The following is a 16,001-nucleotide window of genomic DNA, read 5'->3' on the forward strand; positions in this document are numbered from 1 at the left end:
TCTGTTCAAAGTTTTTATTTTATTTTTTTTAAACAGAGGATTAAATCATCTAATGAAGTCTGCCACAGTGTGCTAATAAAGTGAGAGTGTCCTAACCTTTCTCATTGTGGAGCAAAAGCCAGTGAAGGGAGGGAAACTGGGGTGCCGTCCATGCAGGAGGCTGGGCTTAAATCTGGCCCCTGAATCATTCACAGAGTGGAGACAGGGTAGAGGAGGATGGATCATGTTACATTGTTGGCAGGATCAAAGAGCCCACAGAGAGCAGGAGAGTTGCAGACCTATGGTTGATTTTTGGCTCCTATTAATGCGGGGCAGTCTAAGTGGCCAGTGAGGAGGCACATTTAACATCTTCTGTAATAACACCCTTGACAGATGAACTCATTAGGTGTATACATGCTTGTATTCCCCCAGGAATTAATTTTTTTATGAAGTATTATTTAAAGTTGGATTGCTGCTCAGGAAGAAAAATTAACCTTACTTAAGTTGATTTTTGATATTTGAAATGCCTTAAGAATCCTGGTTGTTCCTCCTTCACAGGCTTTTCTGACTCTTTGTGGGAATGAATGCAGATCATTGCAGTGTCTATCAGAATTAAACCATGAAAAGATGTTTTCTAAACTGAGATTCCCCAGGCAGATGAAGGGCTGGGGAGCACTGTGAAGCTGGCTCTGCTGCTTCTCCATTGGGACCTACAACCACCCTCTGATGAGAGTCTGTAAAGCAAGGGGGGTGTGGGGGCGATTAGCTTTAATCCAAGTTTTCTTGCCTGGTTGTCTGCTTGCTGTGGCTTACTCGATTCTTAATAAGGTCTCAGAAACCAAAGGCATGTGTATTCTCTTTTAATTATGAGGCTGTGGGTGAGAGAAAAGAGCATGAATGAACAAGAGCCACGTTGCTTTTGAGGACTGTGGGGCTGTAGGCTGCCAAAGGAGGTGTGGACCAGGTTAGTTTCCAGGGAAGTGCTGCTCCTGAAAAGGAAACTGAAGCTCCCAGGAAAGCTCTCCAGCTGCATCTTCAGCCTTCTGGACATGGAGCTAGGAGGGTGGGATTCTAGTCCAGAGCCTGCTGCTATAAAACCCTGTGTGTTTGTGCTAATCACGGTGTCTCTGGCCTTCAGTTCAGTCGCTCAGTCGTGTATGACTCTTTGCGACCCCATGAATCGCAGCACGCCAGGCCTCCCTGTCCATCACCATCTCCCAGAGTTCACTCAGACTCACGTCCATCAAATCGGTGATGCCATCCAGCCATCTCATCCTCTGTCATCCCCTTTTCCTCCTGCCCCCAATCCCTCCCAGCATCAGAGTCTTTTCCAATGGCCTTAGGTTGCCGCATTTATAAAGTTGCACAGTTAGACTCAATGTCCCTAAGGCCCTTTATGGTTCTAATGTGATTTCAAGATTTTTTTTCCTCCTCTTCTTCTTTATTTGATGTCCATAATCATAATTAATAATAGTAATTAAGCCTGGTGTGATATATGTGATTTATCTAGCCTAAGATTTGGTCTGTTGCAAGCACTCAGTGTATATTAGGTAGTATCCTTTTCTAATTGAATATTGACTACTTGCTAGACACATACATCATCTCATGTAATCCTCATGAGAATCTTATGATACAGACTTTATTAAACACATATTCAAATGAAGACGCTAAGGCCCAGAAAAGAACCTGTCTGAAGTTACAGAGCTGCTCAGTGCAGCAGGGTCTTGACCTGTCTTCCTAAATTCTGTGCTCGTGTTCTTACCTGCTACCATGCATTCTGTCCTCCTCCTACTCCCTCTCTCGTCTCCTCTGCTCTTCTTCCTTCTCCTTACTCATCTTTTTACCTTTCCAAACCCCAAGACAGAGGTAGGGTAGCTCTTAGATGAAGAAAGTGAAAGAATAGTCAGGGATGCAGTTATTAACCACTGTCTTCCAAGATAGCTCTCAAACCTTGCTAAGTTTGGTCCTGTTTGAATCTGAGACTTGTTTTCCCACCATGGCTCAGTTTATGCAACCACATTCGTATGAAATAGTACCAAAGGAAGTGGGATGATACTGGGACAGATGGAGAAAGGGAGAGGGAACGAAAATGAATTTTCCCTACTATGTGCCTAACTATTCCTCTGTCTAGTCAATAGCAATGAGAATTGTCATTTTTAATTCTAATTTTATGTATCAGAGAAATTAATAATTTGCCCAAGGTCTTGTAGTGAGGATGTGGTAAATGTAAGGATTGAACTAGATCTTTCTGACTCCAAAGCCCCTGCTGTTTCTCATTGGCCTTTCATATAACAGCCAGGAAACAGACTTGGAAGAGTTTTCTAAACCCAGGAATTTATTTGAGGCTGTCGGCAAGTAGCATAGTCTCTTTCTTTGGGAGCCCAAAATAGGAGAGAAATTAGGAGCAGTCCTGCCGGGATGCAAAGGGGTGTGTGATTGTGAGGCCTTTTCTGTTCAAGAGATCTACAACTCTTCATATACATTCATATACATTCTAACTTTTTTCCAGGAGGGAAAGAAAAGTATCATTTTGAGTGGCTATCATAGTGGGGCTCCTCATGGGGGAGCATCCTTTAGGACTTTTTATCTGCCTGTTTCCTCTCAGTTACCTTCCTACCCCCAAACTAGTCTGTCTGAGGCCACTTTTATACAGAGTAGAGAATACGACCTGTGTATGTGAGTACACACTTATGCATATGTGTTATACACACACATTAGATGCAGCAAGATCCTAGATGCCAGATTTCCAGATCTAGATCTTCACCGGGCATGGCTGTGTGTCTTTGGGGTATCACTTAGTCTCTGTTATTTTGTGATAATTGTGATGGTGACTGTTACAAATTGGAGTCTTCCAATTCTAATACCCACTCTTTCCTAGTGGAGACTCCCTCGCAGATTTATCCTTACATCATCTCTAAAGTAGGTTGTAAAGAACTTGAGGACTCAGCTCAGAGGCATCATTTTTCCTTGAAATTCTTCCCTGGGGCTTCCAGCTTCCCACCCAGACAGGATAGGAGCACTGTGTTTGTACCTCATCAACAATGCTGGGATCTCAGTGAGATTATTGACTGTCCCTCGTTAAATTGGGGGTACTCATATGTAGAGTACACATGTGGGTTTAGATGTGTAAACATAGATTCTAATATTTCTGCTGCTGTGTCTGATACTTAGTGACGCTGAATAAATATTAAACAGGCTTATTTGACAATGCGAAGCTAGTCATTTCTCCTAAAAAAAAGAAAATAGAAAAAATAAAAAGGCGGAGGAAAGCCCATTCAATTGCATCATTCAACTACTCCAGTTCTTTGATTTGAACTCTACGGACAGTGTAAACAAAAAGGCAGGTGGGGAAATCTGAGTTGCCTGTGGGAGCTTTCCTCTACAGCCTGTATAACAGGCAGAAATGGATTATTGGGTAGTCAGAAGTGAGGATCCTTGAATGGGCTAATGAAGGAACACCTGTGGTTTGCTCTTTCCCTATTCTGTTTAATGCCTTTCAAGACACACCGCCTCTCAGACCTTGCTAAGTGTGGATCCTGGCTGATCCTGGTCAATTAACTCTTGACTCCATCCTCTTTACTCTGTAGGCAAAGTTCTGATTTTTACTCATGGCAAGGTTAGTAGCCAAGTTTACTAGTCCACAAGTCTGTTAGGGAATTTTGAGTTGCTATGGATGTTTTCTCTCTTACAGTAAATAGAGTGAATGGAAGAATAATTTTCTACTCAGCTGTATCAAAGATGTACTTTAATTAGGATCAGAGGGGAAACAGAAGGAAGATATGAAGAAGATGTCCCCCAGGCTCGTTTCTTCTGCAGATTCAAGAGTCTGCTTGATTCTGTTTGCTGGCTTTGTGAATTCTTCGTGACTAAAGGCGTCCGGAGGGTTAAAGGCTTCTAATTATTTAATTGCAGCGTTATTAATAACCTTGAATAATTAGAAACCATCTAAATATTCCATGTTAAGTGATTCATTAAATCATAATGAATCTATAGAGTGAAATATTATCCAGTTATAAATCACAGTGTCAAAGATCATTAATGGCATGAGAAAGAGCTTGTGGTATAATATATAAAAAGCTGTATATCCATCATAACCACAATTTTGATTATGCACTTAGCATAAAGACTAGAAGAAAGTATACAAAGAAGTTAAGAATGTTATGAATGATTTAATTTTCCTTTGAATATTTTATTTGTTTTATAAGTTTTCTTTAATATTTTCAATTGAAAGGAACAATCCCAATAAATGTTATTTTATAAAAACAAAACTTTCCATCTCTACTTTGAGAGAAGAGCTACATAATAAAGAGAGGTGACAAACATGTGCTTGGAACTTTCTTATGCATCCAGAACCTCAGCTATTAATAGAAATTGTGAATAGAAATTGAACTTTCAAATATCTTCCTTTTGCCTGGGGACAAGAGGCCAGCTGGCTGTTTGCTGGTCTGGAAACCTCAGGGAGAAAGTAGGGAGAAGTATTTACTCAAGTCCTCATTTTCTTTGTCCAGGGGAAAAAAAAGGCATTTGTGGCAAGTGTCATCTGCTCCACAGAGATTGTCCAGGCAGAATTCTCTCTCTTTGCTGTGTTTCCATGGAAATGCTGCAATTGCTGGGTTTTCAAAATAACTGTTTTTAGATATTTTTGTAGTCATAATATGAGAGTCAAATTAACTAAGGAATGTGTCCAAGATAATCAACCTCAGCTCTTTGTTAAATGTTTAATTAAATGCCATTTCCAATTGTTTATAACCCTGTGAAATCATTCTTTCATGCTATTTCCTGCTCAAATAGGTACGTATAACACAAATGCCGTAGATACACACATACACACATATTCCTTTATCTGCCCACTATAGAACCAAAACTAAATCAGTTTTCAAAAGGGATTATTGGCCTTAAGAACAAAACAACTTCTTCCATGTCAGTTGTTAGGCTGGTATGGTATTTATTTAAGAGATAAAAACTGGTAGTCAATGCCAAAGGCAAATGATGCCTTCAAAATGAGGGAGGGGTGATTCATCCCATGAAATTGGTGTTCCTTTTGCATCTCCAGGAGTCAATCAGTTGTATCAGCACAATGGCTACCAGAACTGTCCAAATGGTACAGCCAATCAACAGGAGAAAGCAACAGAGTAAAATTACCTCTTTCCTTAACCTCTCATCCATAAACCTCATCATTTCTACAGACCTAGTTTCTTCCTTCCTGTCCCTCCCTTCCTGCCCTTTTCAGTTGCCCTTTTCTCAGGCTGCCCCTCTACGTAAGCAGAATGGGGTCCATGCGCTGGCCCTTCCTGAACTCACTGGTTTCAGTCTTAGAGCAAACTTTATGTAGCTCATTGAAAGGCTGCCTTAACTCCCCCTCTACTAAAGTTCAGAGAGTCTCAAATCAGTTCATTCTTTTGGATATAGGTATTTTGGGCCATAATTACATGTGTTCTCTGAGAGAACACATAAAGAGACCTAAGTGTATGTATCATGCGTGTTCAGTTGCATCTGACTCTGCAAACCCATGAATGGTAGCCCACCAGGCTCCCACCTGGGAAGCAGGGCCCAAATAATTTTTGCCAAGCAGAGAGCAGAACCCTGAAATAATGGTCTTTGCACAGGTGTGTTTGATCAAGAACAGAGGGTCTGGAAATGGCTGAAACAGGAGATTTTTTCTCAGGAGCAGGTGGGTTGGTGGCAGAGGCACAGTGCTAATTAATGTTTTAGACTGTAGATAACCAGAGGGTTAGGAAGATTATTGTAGGGGAGAGAAATGGAAATGGAGGACAGCAGGAAGAAACATGTGGTGGCTGCTCCTGAGCTGCCTCACTCACTCCATGATTTCACCTCAATTCTGGCAGTGGCTTGTGATAACTTGAACTACAAGATAATTCTGACTCAGTCTCGTTGGCTCCCTGATAATGAATTAATTAATAATAGAAGTGACTCTCTGATTTGGATTCTTTTCAGTCTAGGCATGCTCTTCAAGAATAAGTCAGATGGACACATAGACAGACAGAGACCTGCAGGAAATTCAGACAGTAGAAAACTTGCAGCCTAAGGAATGGAATATGGGCCCTTACTCATAGGTTAGTCACGCTGATGTTAATGTTTATCCCTCGGAGGTGCTTTTTCAGAATTATGAGCCTGCAATTTAAGCTTGCTGACACCAGGGGGCGACTGTGCATGATTTCCTGTGGTTCTCCACTCAAGCCTTCCAGATACTAAATAGTATCTTAACTTGGTAGTACAATTATCTTCAAAGTGTTGCTAAACTCTCTGGACTTTGGGTGTCTTGGTGTCAAAGATGTGACTGCAGTTTTTTTCAATTTAGAGAGGCATTTTGATTACAACTCTCTTCTTTACTTCAGCTTCTGGAGAACCCACCTGCACACACACACTTATGCACATGTACTTTAAGTATGAAATACTTGAAGTAGTTTTCCCATGATCATAGAGCTAGGACAATGGCAAGATCGAGAATTATCCCCAGTACATACCAATTCCATCCAAGAACTTCTTTCCCTCTGGGTTTTGTTTTGGTTTTGTTTTTACAGAAGGAAAAATGAAGAAATGTTATCACTAACCCTTTGTCTCTGGTGCTTCCCTATCTCTGAGTCAAATTCCATAGCAATTTTACTTGACATTTTATCCTCTTGAAGGTAGACCGGCCCTTTCCTTTCCTCAGCAGGCTGCTGACCACTGGGCTGAGTGGCATCTATGTTGTACATCATTGATTTCTTAGTCGATTTTCCTTAGTGGTAGGTTTTAAACTACCTTAGACAAGATTTTGGAGAAGGAAATGGCAACCCACTCCAGTGTTCTTGCCTGGAGAATCCCAGGGACGGGGGAGCCTGGTGGGCTGCCGTCTCTGCAGTTGCACAGAGTCAGACACGACTGAAGCGACTTAGCAGCAACAGCAGCAGACAAGATTTTCTTTATAATAAAGTAGAATATATGACCTGATAATGTGAAAAATCAACTTAAACTCATTAATCAGAGAATATACAGGAGTAGGACACATTTTTATTAAAATGATATTGACTCCCGAGGTTGGTGTGTTTCCTCAGACACACCTAATCTTTCTCTAGTCTTTTTGTTGTTACACTGGCATCTCGTCTTTGGCAAGTTTGATCTTTGGTCCCTACAATTTAGCTACATGGCTATCAGGTGGACGGAGTGTCATGAGTCATGGTGGATTTCCTCAGAACAGAATAATGCTGACTTTCTTCCCTAGACCTACACCAGAAATGTTCAAGTTTCTTACTGAAGAGGAGAAAAAAAAGAAACTCCAAGCTATGAAGCCATTAAAATAGCTTAAGGATGGTACTGAGAACAAAATTATCTTGAATAAAATAAATTCCTTAAGATATCTATAAGCTTCTGAGCTCTCTCATTCTTGTAATAGGAATACCAACCTCATCCTGAGCAGTCTTCCATCCAGTGCCTTTTCTACCTGGACACACTAAATTTGTTTTTCTTAAGTGACCTGTTTCCTATCCACAATTTTAATCTCTCTCTCTTCACATAGTCTTGTCTTTTCTCGCTTTTTTTAAAAAGGAAATTTCTGGACTTTTCAATCTCTAGGTTTTCTTTACGTATCCCAGGAAAAAGTTGCAAAAAACAGAAAAGAGGGGCCCAACTCATGTTAGCATATTGAAAGATCAAATCCAGTATCGATCTTTTACCAATTTAAAAATGGAATAGTTCAAACTTTTCCTCTGTCTTCTAGTGGGAACTGGAGGTGACTTGCATAAAAATATCTTTTAAATATAATAATATCTAGCACTTACTATATGCCAGGCACTGTTTCTAAGTGATATGCATATTATATCATATGTATATATTTATATATAAAATTTATATAAATGTAGAGTGTATGTATTAAGTCACTTCAGTCGTGTCCGACTCTGTGCGACCCCATAGATGGCAGCCCAACAGGCTCCCCTATCCCTGGGATTCTCCAGGCAAGAACACTGGAGTGGGTTGCCATTTCCTTCTCCAATGCATGAAAGTGAAAAGTGAAAGTGAAGTCGTGTCTGACTCTTAGCGACCCCATGGATTGCAGCCCACCAGGCTCCTCCGTCCATGGGATTTTCCAGGCAAGAGTACTGGAGTGGGGTGCCATTGCCTTCTCTGGTATATATACATACACACATGTATCTCATTTATTTGTGTGTGTATACATAAAGACATAAAACACACAGATATATCAATTTATTAATAATCTTTACAACTCTGTAGGGATAACAACTATTACTATTACATTACTTACCCAAGGTTATAGAGTTAATATGTGGTAGAACCGGGGGTTCTTTCTTTCTTACCTTTTGTTGTTTTTTTTTTCTTTCTCTCTCTCTCTCCCTCTCTTTCTTTCTTTCTTTCTTCCTTCCTTTATTATTTAATTTTTAAAATTAATGTATTGTTGATTTAGAAGTTCTTAACTGCTGTGCTATATTGCCTCTCTATATAGCAGTTTTTCAGAGATTCCATTGTCTTATACCCAAGGACTTCAGCATAGTTGGAAAATGGTTTTGCTCCAGGAAAAACAGCAGCCACAAAGTCTGAAGTAACTTTAAGTTATAGTGACCAATATCCTGAACTTTCTGATTTCATACTGATTTGAAATAGATACATTCATACCTGTAGGAAAATGTGCCTCAGCTTAAATAGTCTGGAAAACGTGTGTTTTACAACAGAAAGCTTATTTGTAAAAAATAAATAAGTAAATTGAACTAAACCAGACACAAGCTGCTAAATGACAGAAACACTGAATAATAATTTGCAATAGGCTTATTAATAATGCTATCTGTTTATTTAAAGCATTGATAATAAGTAAATAATTCATTTTTCATAATCTTTGAAGTGAGCAGGTCAAATCTTTTTCTTTCCATTTTGTAGATTAGGAAACGGAAGCTCAGAGAAGTTCTTACTTGTCCAAAAAGAACACCTCCCTTTATTTGTTACCTCCAGGGCTTCTTAGTCTTATGAACTCAACCTCTTCTGTCACACTTAAGGCCTTTACTCTCCTAAGGACAAGAATAACTTGTCAAAAGTCTGAAGATTATTTTTGTCTCTCTTTATTGTCTCTTTTCTAACCCCTTGTTATAAAGGCCACACCATGATTTACCATACTGATACCAGCAAGATGAAATAATATTCTTAAGATGGATATTTATCCATGTTTTTGACATGGAAAACTTACAGAATGTTAGAACTGTAAGTTAACTTTTATATTATGCTCTCCTCAGCCTATGTTACACGTGAAGTCTGACAAGCAAAGGTGATATACTCAAAGGCACCACAGGTTATGGGAAGAACAGCAGTCACAGTCTGCATCTTCTGGCTCCTTCTATCAATTTTTTCTCTCTACTGGCTTTTCTCCTGGTAGAGTCATGAGCTTATCTTTTCTGCTAACCAGGGGAAGATTCCTTGTTTCTAAGCAAACATCAGACATGTCTTTCCCTCCACCATTCATGAAAATGCTCGCTGAGAGCATTTAGAAGTGGAGCACCATGGAAGGCCACCTGTTTTCACTATGAGGAAGAGCTATCAATCCATTAATTTACCAATTCAGTTCTACTCCTCATCATTTCCAGTACTTATTCCATTCAAATAACTACACTTGGCTGTCTGGGGAGGCCTTACAAATAGCTGTGAAAAGAAGAGAAGCGAAAAGCAAAGGAGAAAAGGAAAGATACAAGCATCTGAACACAGAGTTCCAAAGAATAGCAAGAAGAGATAAGAAAGCCTTCCTCAGCGATCAATGCAAAGAAATAGAGGAAAACAGCAGAATGGGAAAGACTAGAGATCTCATCAAGAAAATTAGAGATACTAAGGGAACATTTTATGAAAAGATGGGCTCGATAAAGGACAGAAATGGTAGGGACCTAACAGAAGCAGAAGATATTAAGAAGAGGTGGCAAAAATACACAGAAGAACTGTACAAAAAAGATCTTCACGACCCAGATAATCACAATGGTGTGATCACTGACCTAGAGCCAGACATCCTGGAATGTGAAGTCAAGTGGGCCTTAGAAAGCATCACTACGAACAAAGCTAGTGGAGGTGATGGGATTGCAGTTGAGCTATTTCAAATCCTGAAAGATGATGCTGTGAAAGTGCTGCATTCAATATGCCAGCAAATTTGGAAAACTCAGCAGTGGCCACAGGACTGGAAAAGGTCAGTTTTCCTTCCAATCCCAAAGAAAGGCAATGCCAAAGAATGCTCAAACTACCACACAATTGCCCTCATCTGACATGCTAGTAAAGTAATGCTCAAAATTCTCCAAGCCAGGCTTCAGCAATATGTGAACTGTGAACTTCCTGATGGTCAAGCTGGTTTTAGAAAAGGCAGAGGAATCAGAGATCAAATTGCCAACATCCACTGGATCATGGAAAAAGCAAGAGAGTTCCAGAAAAGCATCTATTTCTGCTTTATTGACTATGCCAAAGCCTTTGACTGTGTGGATCACAATAAACTGTGGAAAATTCTGAAAGAGATGGGAATACCAGACCACCTGATCTGCCTCTTGAGAAACCTGTATGCAGGTCAGGAAACAACAGTTAGAACTGGACATGGAACAACAGACTGGTTCCAAATAGGAAAAGGAGTTCGTCAAGGCTGTATATTGTCATCCTGCTTATTTAACTTATATGCAGAGTACATCATGAGAAACGCTGGACTGGAAGAAGCACAAGCTGGAATCAAGATTGCTGGGAGAAATATCAATAACCTTAGATGTGCAGATGACACCACCCTTATGGCAGAAAGTGAAGAGGAACTAAAAAGCCTCTTGATGAAAGTGAAAGAGGAGAGTGAAAAAGTTGGCTAAAAGCTCAACATTCAGAAAATGAAGATCATGGCATCTGGTCCCATCACTTCATGACAGATAGATGGGGAAATAGTGGAAACAGTGTCAGACTTTATTTTGGGGGGCTGCAAAATCACTGCAGATGGTGACTGCAGCCATGAAATTAAAAGAAGCTTACTCCTTGGAAGGAAAGTTATGACCAACCTAGATAGCATATTCAAAAGCAGAGACATTACTTTGCCAACAAAGGTCCGTCTGGTCAAGGCTATGGTTTTTCCTGTGGTCATGTATGGATGTGAGAGTTGGACTGTGAAGAAGGCTGAGCACTGAAGAATTGATGCTTTTGAACTGTGGTGTTGGAGAAGACTCTTGAGAGTCCCTTGGACTGCAAGGAGATCCAACCAATCCATTCTGAAGGAGATCAGCCCTGGGATTTCTTTGGAAGGAATGGTGCTAAAGCTGAAACTCCAGTACTTTGGCTACCTCATGCAAAGAGTTGACTCATTGGAAAAGACTCTGATGCTGGGGGAGGGATTGGGGGCAGGAAGAGAAGGGGACGACAGAGGATGAGATGGCTGGATGGCATCACTGACTCGATGGACGTGAGTCTGGTTGAACTCTGGGAGTTGGTGATGGACAGGGAGGCCTGGCATGCTGTGATTAATGGGGTCGCAAAGAGTCAGACATGACTGAGTGACTGAACTGAACTGAACTAGCTCTTTTAAAGTTGTCTGACCAGTAATATCATCCTGACTGCATTTCATCATCTTGAATATCACGAGGGAAATGTCTTATATTGAAATTAAGATAAGCTATACCTCTTTAGTAGTCAACTTTCTAACCAACAAAGCAGTCCTGAGAAGAAAAAAATAGTTTAGCCTAACACATATTTTCTTAATTAATCTTCACTTGGTTCTTAGTGAACATCCCATTCTTTCTTGCATATTTGTAAAATCATGATACATTTCTGGGAATCAGCCTCTAGCTATATGCAGGAACTGTGCAGAGTCCTCCTTTATGAAAGATGAAATAGAATTTGTCCATCAGTTTCCTGTTCTTCCCACTCTCTCAAAAATGAGTGAGCTTCCTGCTCTAAGACCATTTTTCCAGAACCACTAGAAAGTAAAGCAGAGGGTAATTCCTGTCCTTAGGGAATGCCTGTACTAATGGAGTAAACTTAGCAGAGATGGATAGTGAATATAAATACAGAGATGTAAACTGACCCTTAGGGTGCTGATTAGAAGGACAGTCTGATATTGACTGAGTAGTTGAGAATAGGTTGGATAACCTGAGTTCCACACTCTTGCCCTTAACCCCAGCCCTCCACTCCCATGTGCCCTGAGTAGACTCTGCTCTCTCTATCCCCTACAGCTATGGACATGGATGGAAGACCTTCAGAAGGAGATGCTGGAGGATGTCTGTGCAGACTCTGTGGATGCGGTCCAGGAACTGATCAAGCAGTTCCAGCAGCAGCAGACCGCTACTCTGGATGCCACACTTAATGTCATCAAGGAGGGCGAAGACCTTATCCAGCAACTCAGGTCAGCGCCTCCCTCCCTGGGGGAGCCCAGCGAGGCCAGGTCAGCATGGGCGGTGCTTTCCAGTGGGAAATGCCTTGGACTAGACACGAGATAAGTCATCATGCCTTGGTCTTGGCTCAGCTGCAGCCAGCTTTGTGGTCTTGTGTGAGCTTCAGTTTCTCCATCTGTCAGATATAAAAATGCCTGTAGCATACCCAACTTGAATTTAGAATGAAATAGTCAGTGGAAAAGCTCTTATGTTTCAAAGAATTATGTATATCATTGAAGATGTTATTCAGTGATCAATAAGTAATATAAATACAATAAAAATTTAGCAATATTCAATAGAAAACAAACAGCATCTTCATTAAGAATGATGGCATATTTGATCATGCGAAGAAATAGCCATTATGGAACATAGTGTTATTTTGCATCTGGTCTTGGGCTAATTCTGAATTCCAGTGCTCCAGTCAGTAATATGTGACCCCAAATGATTGCCTTTGGCCTCATGCGAACGTAGAGAGTGTGTAATGTGTCCTACTCTGCTCTCTGCTTACCCACATATGACCTTTCTACCATGCCTTGGTACCCAGAAAATAAAACTCCTTCTCTATTGCCCTAAACAAATATAGCTAAGAATGAATCTTAGAAAATCCTGTCTGACACCTTATATTCATTTCTAATAATCCACCCCATTGCCTCCTTTCCATTTGCATCAATATCTAGTTTCCTGTCCCTGTCAAGGGCATCAGTTCCTCAGATGAAGTGTCATGAGGCCTTGAGCAAGCCCTCAGCAACCGGCCATGTGCCCAGGTGATATGTAAATAGGATTTGATGGCACTAATGATGCCTGCATGCGGGGACTTGTTCCTATCCCCAGATCACTGAGTGCTGGGACCTCTGCCAGCTCCAGATAGTAATAATCTCATCAGCAAGACCCAGGACAATCCTGAGGCCAGAGGGAATTACTTCAGTTGGAGAGGGCTTCCTCCCACCCCCCACACTCAAACCAGTTGTCCAATTAAATAAACAATAAGAACTTACCTTAAGATAGCCCTGGCATGTTTTTCTGTTGGATCGATCATTTCTTTTCCAAACATTCACAGGCCATGTTCTGAGTCCTCCTATTGCATACTAACAAGACAGCCTCTTTCCTTTCTTCCCCTGGTTCATCTTCATGGATGTATGATACATGACAGTTTTGTCTGCCTGCCCAGGAAACTCCACTGTTATTTGCTTCTGAGGAAAATTCCAAATAATGAGCAGTGACTTAAACTCTCTGGGCCTCAGCTGTTTCATCTGTGTGATTTAAGGAGTTTACTCTAGGAGCTTGTCAACTCTAGAATTATGTCATGGCTTTTGTGTTTTCTTTCCAAATGCTTTCCACAAGCTTGGCTGGCTTGTCTGTGGGACTGAGTCTGTGGCAGATGCCCTGCCCACCTTGCACCATGCCTTAGGGCTGAAGGCTGCTCAGTGTTGGTGGAGACAATGATATGGCTGATGCCTGTCCTACAAGTTTAAGTTCTATGGATTTCAGAGAGGACCACAGACATGTGACAAGAACCACTAGTGACTGTTCCTTCCTCCACTAGTCTGACACTCATCTAGGCTCCCTTCCTTGATATCAAGACCAGTCAAAGAAAAAAGTAAACAATCCCTAGTAGACACTGGCAAGATGCCTCACACACACCAGCACACACGTCTTCCCTAGGCCTCATGACTCTTCACACTGAGGCACCTAAGGTGCTTTTACATTATGTCTTTGATTCTAGTGTATATGACAGTGACAGAGGTGCTATACAAAGGGGCCAGAAATCATCCTTTTCATTCTGGAAGCTGAGTGATAGAGAAAGACTGAGGGGAGCCATCAGAAATATAATCACATCCTCTCAATAGTGCTGTTCTCAGCAAATGCACGATGTATAGTGTTCGGTACTCCTCTTGAGTTCTTTTCATGGTTGGGGAAGCTGTGCATGGTGGGCTTTCATGCCCAAATAGGCCAAGGTGAGAAGAGAGGGACTGTAAGTCCTCTAGATGACAGAAGGGGAGGCTCTTGGCCTTGTGCTCCCTCCAGTAACAGTGTGAGCTCAGATACCATTGCTTCTGAGTCAGACATAGGCCAAAAGGACCTGATCTTCAGAAAAGCTGCTGATGAGAGCATTCAAAACTAAGGACTTTCCCCTCTGACTTCTTAGATTGTATCAGAAACCAAGATGTCATGAGATAATGAATGTGCCTGTTTCTTTCAAGGCTAGGGGCTCTAGCTTACTCACTCAAGGCCCTATAGAATCTAAACGTAGTGAATTCCAGTTTTTCTATTGTAACGGTCTCTTTGGAGGTGTTACCACCTCGCTTGTCTCAGCAGATCAATGTTTATCTCGATCAATGTTTATCTCTTTATTCCCTTTGTGATGTGTCATCTCCCCTTACTGCCTTTGTATGGACCTTCTCTGCTCAGAAAGCCCACCCTTCCCATCTACTTGGTTCATCCTTTTCTTCTAACACTCAAATCAGGGCTTATCATCTTTGAAGCCTTTGTTCATTGCTCAGCCTCTTGTGCCCTAGATTCTACTTTCCCCAACTGGACCTGTGCCCAGTAAGAACCTGACACATCTTTCAGAATTAACAGTCATTCATACAGCACATTCCTGGTCACAGAGTACAGTCATACATGCCATCTTATTTAACAGCAAACCATGCCATGAGCAGGGTGAGGATTATTAAGTCCACTTTACAGGAGGCAACTGAGCCTCAGGGAGGAGATTTCCCAAGGTCACCAGCCCATGTATGTCAGATCAGGGATTTGAGCCAGGCTTCAAGCTTTCCTAAGTACAGCTTGAAGCCTATTAAATAATACCAGCCATAACTTTGGCATAGAATTATAAAGGGGATGAATAGTTTTTGCAACCATGATCTCATTTTACTTTAACCATGATCCTGTGAGTTAAAACTAGGAAGGATTTTTTCCATATACTTTTAATTTGTCTACCTTTATGTATTGTGATATGTGTATTTGTGTGTGTATATGGAAATATGTGTATATTAGACTACATATATGTTTGGAACCATTCCATTTCATTGATGTTTATAGAGCCCCTTTGCATGTGCTATTTCATTTGATTCCTGTCACAGTTCTGTCTGAGAAACAGGACAGCAGCTAATCTCGGAGTTACAGTGCTGTGAACCCCAAAGAGGGTACATGTATCTTTGGCTCACCTATTAGGCAGACTGTGCCAGGCTCACAATAGGAGTCTGATAAACACCCATTGCTTGAGTGACTCTGTTGATTACCATCCCTATTGCTGAGACAAGGAAGCCTCCCTCTCCACTGTCACTTTTAATATGGCAAGCCCCCTCCTTTCTCTCTCCCACTGTGCCACAGGGACTCGGCTGTGTCCAACAACAAGACGCCCCATAGTAGCTCCATCAGCCACATAGAGTCGGTTCTGCAGCAGCTGGATGACGCCCAGGTGCAAATGGAGGAGCTGTTCCACGAACGCAAGATCAAGCTGGACATCTTCCTGCAGCTGCGCATCTTTGAGCAGTACACCATTGAGGTAGATGTGGGGGGGAGGTATGGGCAGGTGGAGGGCAGGCTGCTTCCCGGCCAAGGGTACTGCCCCAGAGCTAAACTAAGGGGACTGGACGGGATTATGTATCACAATACATTTTTAGAGATCAGCAAATTCATGATCACCGTGTT

The 16,001-nt window shown here is 41.4% G+C and overlaps 1 protein-coding gene across 16 annotated transcripts in view; it reads left to right on the forward strand.

Moving 5' to 3' along the window:
- The window catches only part of KALRN (kalirin RhoGEF kinase), a 705,836-nt gene that overhangs the window by 373,687 nt on the left and 316,148 nt on the right, over window positions 1-16,001 (forward strand). For 12 of the 16 annotated variants that reach the window (XM_055568424.1, XM_055568425.1, XM_055568444.1 and 9 more), the window contains 2 exons: window positions 12,150-12,358; window positions 15,681-15,855. In XM_055568424.1, the coding sequence (XP_055424399.1) occupies window positions 12,150-12,358; window positions 15,681-15,855 (384 nt within the window). The remainder of the gene's footprint in view (window positions 1-12,149; window positions 12,359-15,680; window positions 15,856-16,001) is intronic. The other 4 variants (XM_055568429.1, XM_055568430.1, XM_055568437.1 and 1 more) reach the window with 1 other exon arrangement.

The sequence above is a fragment of the Bubalus kerabau genome, chromosome 2 (assembly GCF_029407905.1).
Source record: "Bubalus kerabau isolate K-KA32 ecotype Philippines breed swamp buffalo chromosome 2, PCC_UOA_SB_1v2, whole genome shotgun sequence".
Lineage (NCBI taxonomy): Eukaryota > Metazoa > Chordata > Mammalia > Artiodactyla > Bovidae > Bubalus > Bubalus kerabau.